This window comes from Eschrichtius robustus, chromosome 8, assembly GCF_028021215.1.
Source record: "Eschrichtius robustus isolate mEscRob2 chromosome 8, mEscRob2.pri, whole genome shotgun sequence".
NCBI lineage: Eukaryota > Metazoa > Chordata > Mammalia > Artiodactyla > Eschrichtiidae > Eschrichtius > Eschrichtius robustus.
In genome coordinates, this window is record NC_090831.1 from 129,049,462 (window position 1) to 129,055,450 (window position 5,989).

A 5,989-nucleotide genomic window follows, 5' to 3' on the forward strand; every position below is an offset into this window, starting at 1 on the left:
CATCATTTCAACAGCAAAAATAGTAAACTCCGCTTTCACAACTCCCCTCAAAAGATTTGCGCTCTCATCCAGTAAAAAAACCAATTTATTTTACATTCCATCGTGGGCGATGGGAGAAGCTAAATGATAATTTAGCATGCGTAAGTAGACATTTCTTTATATATATATTTATAAATACAATATACAAAAATAAAGACAATACAGTTTTGGGATTTCCAGCAGTTTGAACGCTCATGACATAAATCCCTCCCCCCTCCCCCCAAGATACATAAGCACAAAACATTTTTTTCTTTTTTCAACACTCAGAAAAACGGCGTATCCAGAGAAGGTTTCAAGTTTCGGAGGTGGTTTAACACTGTAGGTTTCCGCCTTCTCCATTCGGCAAGAGGGGAACTGGGAGCCTCCCCTGATGGTCAGTTCTTCTCAGAAACACCTCCCCGCAACGCAAACCGAATTAAATTAAAAAGAACCAGAGTTCAAGTTTGAACCTGCTGGGCCTCCCTCTTTCCGTCCCTTGAGGAGCAGACAGCTGCTGGGGCCCACAAGGGCAGTCCCCGGGACCCGGCCGCCTCCGCTCGCGGGCCTGGGGGGCGGACCCGGGGGGCATGGGAGGGCTCGCAGCATCCAGGCCGTACCGCCACCCGCCGGCCGCGGGGCCCCTACTGGGGCGGGGGCTGGTGGCCGGGCTCGCCGGACCGCGGGGGAGGCGAGTCGGCCCCGGAGGAGCAGTCAGAGGAGGGGGCGTGCGTGCTAGCGCCGTTGCTGTAGGGGAAATGGTCCTCGTCGTCGTCGTCGTCGTCGTCCTCCTCGGGGTCACTGTCCCTCAAATCCCGCAGGCGGCGTCCGCTGCCCTTGTCCCCGGGCGCCGGCGGCCCCAGCAGCTCCTCGTCCCCCGGGTCCTCGGCGCCGCCGCCTTTGCCCGCGCCCGCGCCGCCCTTCTGCTTCTCGGCCTCCTGCACTGCCTGCTCTTTGGCCTTTTTGCTGCGCTTCCACTTCATCCGCCGGTTCTGGAACCAGATCTTCACCTGCCGGCACAAGCGGCGTGAGAAACCCGCCACCTCCATCCCCGCCGAGTCCCTGGGCTCCTGCACCTGCATCCGCCGTGCGCTTGCCTCCATCACCGCGCCCGGGCGTGGGGCTCCCATTAGAGGACTCGGAAGCTCCAGGGGGATGGAGCTCCCCACCCTGCGCATCAGCAAAACCCAAAGACCGGCTGGGGGCTCTGAGGAAGCTCAAACGAAGACCCCTACCTCCCACCCCCAGCACCGAGGTCTCCCACCCACACCCACCGTGTGTGTGCGAAGGGCCAGGGCTGCTGGGGTACCTGTCTGTAAATCTCAAGATGTTCCCTCCTCTCTTTCTGGAGTGAAATCTCTCTCATGTGGCCTGGGGACCACCTGCTTCAGAATGGGGGGGGGGTGCAAATTCCTGGGCCCAACAGAACCAGCTGAATCAGACCTCTGGGTGCCAGTATAGGAACCCTGGGGGCAGATGGCAACTCTGGCTGGGATGTTAATCCACACCCTAAAGGTCAAATGGGCAAAGCTCCAGGTGCCCAGGAAGGCCGAGGGTCAAGAGAGCAGAGGCGACAGTGTCCCTGGGAGGCCAGGCCGCGTTGGGGGTGGGGGAGCAGCACACCTGGGTCTCGGTGAGCATCAGGGAGGTGGCCACCTCGAAGCGTTTGGGCCGCGACAGGTACTTGTTGAGCTTGAACTGGTGCTCCAGCTCGAGCAGCTGCTGGCTGGTGAAGGCCGTGCGTGGCCGGCGGCACTTCCCCAGGAGGTTGGACTGCGCCTGGGCTGGGGTGGGAGAGGCTCGTGAGCCCAGGTCAGTCCCCTGCCCGCTGCCGCCCAGCGCCAGCAACACTCCTCACGCCAGGCTGCCCGCTGCTCGCGGCCCTGCAGAGTCGCTGCTCTTTCTTTAGTGTCAGCGCCCCCTCCCCAAGGAAGCCCTGGAGTCCAGGACCCCTCGGCCAGGTGGGCCCAGATGGTTTGGGTTTAGAGGGACCAAGTCTTTTCATCCCAGGCGGGGCCCGGGTGTCCTGATTAAAGAGAGCCTATCACGCAGGCACGTCCTCTCCACCTGGGTGGGCGTTGGTAGAAAGCAGGTGGACAGAAAGGCAAGTAGCAGAGGCCCAGGGACCCCCTCCTCCCCACTCCTCCCGGTGCCTTCCCCAACTCAGGCCCAATCCACACAGGCCACCGGAATCACTTCCTACTTCTTCCTGCCCAGCGAAGAACTGGTGCAGGATTCCCACCGCCACCTCCTTACGTACAAAAGGAATAGAAGGAGAAAAGGGAAAAAGATGAGGAAGGAAGGAAGGAAAGAAGAGGACCAAATTCTGGTCCTAAATATGTGTATTCATCAGAGACTCTCCCCCATGTAAAATGTTTTCTTGACAACGCCTGCCCAGGGTCCAGAGGGGCAGAGCCTTGGGAGATTGGAAGCCTTTCAAGACAATTCTCATTACGCAAATTAAAGGCCTAGGCACAGGGGGATCCGGCTTTCTACGTGTTCAAGGAGGTCTCTTGGCTTTATTTACATAATTTCACACTGTTACATCACAGAGAATTTTATGACCTCAAAGCGAGACTTCCCTTGATTTCCCAGGAGCCTGACAAGTGTTAGACAATAAAAGAAAGGAAAGGAAAGAAAAGAGGCCAGCCCCGGGCAGGACGAGCTCAGGCTCCCATGGGATGGGCAATTTGCTTTATGGGAAGGCCCACGCCCCCCGCTTTAGTTAAACAAGGCCCCGAATTCCCAACTTGACAATACATTAGAACTTTAATTAAAACACTGGCTCTGAAGGGACCATTTGGGAAATGCCATCTGATGGCTGAGACACCAATTAAAGGAAACCAAACAGGTTTCCAGCGACCAGAGGTGGGACTCTCAGAACCCATTCTGGCATGGTCACCTGTTTGTTATTGCCCTTTAGGATTCGGTGTTCAGATTCTTTTTCTGAACTTAAAGCTGGCTGGGTTTTAATTAGCTAACTCTGGGTCGAGATTAGGAATAAGAGATGGACTAAGTGTGTTGGCAAAGGGATGTGGCTTTAGTCGATTTTCTGGGCAATCTCGGGCTCCACGCAGGCCGGGGAAAACAGCCGGGTGGCCAGGGAACCCAGCGCCCAGGGGAGGCCTGTGTGGAGATCACCGCTGCCCGCCCCCCCCCCCCATCGGTGGGAGACTAAGCCTGCCAGGCTCTGGGAGATGCAGGTCACAATGAAAGATGCGTGGGGTGGCATTCCATCAGAAGGGGTTTGCTGGGCTCTGAGACCAGGCCTGGAAGGGTGCCTTGGGTTTGGCTGACGCCGGATCAGGAGCTCAGATATGCCTGAAGCCACAGAAGTGAGAGCAAGCTTGCCCTCTTCTTTGCCTGGGGCCGGGAGGGGTGACTCCAACGGAAGGGATGGGTGGCCATTAGGGTCTTCTGGAAGCTGAGCCGGGAACAGCCTGGGGTGGCCGCGGGCAAACAGCGCACATGCTGGGATTTTCTCACCCGGCTGTGACTTCTCCAGCCTTCTGGGATCCTAGCTTTTCTCTATTTAGTCACGACCATAGCTTCTAGCAGAGGAATCTGAATTCTGGCAAATGTTTATTTCTGTTTTCTTTTTTGATTTTTTTCCCTTCCCATGCCTGCATCTCCCCAGTCTAAACAAATCCATTCAGACGGAAACAATGGGGTCTCTTTGTTTGGGTGTTTGGCGGCTGAAAGCGTTAAGCCTCAAGCATCTTCCTCTGAGCGGAGCCCGGGTGGAGCGAGCGGACCTGAGATCCAGACTCTCCGGAGCTCCACTCCCGCGCGCCCGCCCGCGCGCGCCAGAAAAGCCCGAGAGAGAGAGGCCCAGGCCTCGGCCAGGTGTCCCGCCTGGGTGGCGAGCACGCCGCCCACAGTTGGGCGGCTCTCGGGTTGGGGATGGCCAGCCCTCCCGCGCTGCGGTCTTGGGGAGGGGTGCGCGCTGTGCCGGGCGCCCTGAATTCGGAGGCGGACACCTGCTGCTTACAGCCCCTGAAGGAGGGCGCATCTCTCGGCCTTCCGGAGCGTGCCATCTCTCTGTTCAAGGCAGGCCACCCGTCTCCTGGGCATCGCACCCCGGACCCAGAGCCCTTCCAGAGGCGGGCAGAGCCCCGCAAAGGGCCAGGAGGTCGCCCGGGGCCCCTGCCTTGCGTCCCTGGGCCTCTTGAAGCTCATTTCTCCTTCGCTAACTCTGGGAGCGCTCCCTCTCCTGGGAGGGACCGGGGGTCTCTCCAGAACCCACAATGCGGGACCGAGGTCACGTCCGTTTCCCTGAGGATAAACCCCTGGTTTCGGTGGCCCCCGATCCCCAGGCACACCTAACTCCAGGGCTCGCCTTCCCCCACCACTTCCTTCTCCTCTAGCCTGCCGGTTAATCATTAGATTTTAGTCTCACACCTCCAGCTGCCCCTTCCCATTAAGAGAGGAAGCGAAGCAAGGTCCGCGCGTGGGCATTTTAATCATTCGCTGACAATCCCACATCGCGCAGCCCGCGCGAGTCCTCGCAGGCCCCGGGCGGAGCCGAGGCGGCCTCGCGGCGCTCCCACAGCTCGCCCGGAGCAGAGAACCAGCGGAAGGAGGTGCCAGGTGGAGGAGGGTGCGCGGGAGAACCTTCTGCCAGTACTCCCCCTCCCCCGTTTCCTCCTCCCTCCGCAGGCTCGGGGGCTGCGCGGTACTCACAGTTAAAGTCGGGCATCTTGGGCAGGATCATGCCCGCGGTGGACGCCCGCAGCCACTGGTCCAACTGAAAGGTGCCGGCGCCCAGCTTGATGGGGTCGGCGGGGTGCGCGGGGTGCGCACCCTGCACCTGCGGGTACGAGTAGGAGAGCGCCGGGTGCTGCCCGGCCAGCGCAGCCGCCGCCGCCGCCGCCGAGTAGCCGTAGACCGGGTGGCCGTAGAGCGCCGCCTGCGCCGGGAGGCCCGCGCCGCCCTGCGCGCCCCCAGGGTGCAGCCCCAGCGCCAGACCCCCCGCGGCGGCGGCGGCGGCGGCGGCGGCGGCAGCGGCGGCGGCGGCGGCGCCGGGGTGCGCGTGGTGGTGGGGCCCCCCGGGGCCGCCTCCGCCCGCCCCGCCGCCCGCGCCGCCGGCGCCCAGGAAGCCCGGTTTGGGCAGCAGCGCGCAGTGCGCGGCCAGCAGGCGCGGCGGCGACGGGCTCTCGGCGCGCAGGCGGTCGGCGGGCACCGCGGGCGGCTCCGAGGACGCGGGGCTGCAGCCACCGCTCGCCCCGCCGCTCGCCCCGCCGCCGCCGCCGCCGCCGCCCCCGGGGCCAGCTGCGGCGGCCGCGAGCGACGTGACCAGGGCCAGCGGCGCGGTCTGCGCCGAGGCCGCTCGCGGGGGGTCCACGGCCAGCAGCGCGTCGATGCGGAAATTTTTGGATTTTTCCATCGGCTCGTTAGGGCTTGGCGATCAGCGCGGGGAGGTGGGTGACGCGGCCGCGTGCCGGCCCGCGGAGTCTGTGCGTGGCGGCGACCAGCCCCGGGGCTCGGTATTGTTACGATTATTTGCCAGTAATCAAAGTCGCCGCCGGAAACTCAGCCGAGGGTGACCATGGTCCGGGCGCCTCCTCCGTGCGGGCCCCGCCCCGGGCCGCGTTCACTCGCTCTCGCACAAACTCCCACGCGAGCGCTCGGCGCGCCGGGGCCGGAGAGCCCGGCTCAGCGCTGCAGCCCGCAGGCGACCGCGCCGAGGCCGCTGGCGCCGGGCTGGGGACCCGCGCCCCTCCGCGCACTTGAAGCGCAGCGCGGCCGCCGATTGGCGCGCTCGGCGGGGGCTTGGGGAGGGGCTCCGGCCCCGCCATTGGCCGAGGGGCGCACCTGTCACCGTCCCGGTCTCCCGCCGCCCCGCCCCTGCGCCGCGGGGTCCTAAACAGCCCAGGGTGCCGAGCCGCGAAGGCGGGGCGGGGACAGAGACAGGGTTTGGAAGACTCGGAGGCGCAACCTGGGGTGCCTGCTCGCCCTCCTGCGGCCGCTGAGC

The 5,989-nt window shown here is 63.1% G+C and overlaps 1 protein-coding gene across 1 annotated transcript; it reads right to left on the reverse strand.

Annotated features, from left to right (window-relative positions):
* Positions 1-229: 229 nt before the first annotated feature.
* Positions 230-5,702, reverse strand: MNX1 (motor neuron and pancreas homeobox 1). The gene is made up of 3 exons (XM_068550207.1): positions 4,699-5,702; positions 1,639-1,799; positions 230-1,025 (listed from the first exon to the last, which is right to left on the reverse strand). Exons 1-3 carry the CDS (start codon positions 5,399-5,401, stop codon positions 660-662), a joined length of 1,230 nt encoding a protein of 409 aa, XP_068406308.1. The 5' UTR covers positions 5,402-5,702; the 3' UTR covers positions 230-659.
* Between the last annotated feature and the right edge of the window lie 287 nt (positions 5,703-5,989).

Excerpts from the sequence above, each read along its gene's own strand:
- MNX1 (XM_068550207.1), bottom strand. The coding sequence starts at position 5,401 with ATGGAAAAATCCAAAAATTTCCGCATCGACGCGCTGCTGGCCGTGGAC. Across the intron at positions 1,800-4,698 it reads CAAGATGCCCGACTTTAACT|CCCAGGCGCAGTCCAACCTC; the intron begins GTGAGTACCGCG and ends CTCCCACCCCAG. Across the intron at positions 1,026-1,638 it reads TGATGCTCACCGAGACCCAG|GTGAAGATCTGGTTCCAGAA; the intron begins GTGTGCTGCTCC and ends TTGTGCCGGCAG.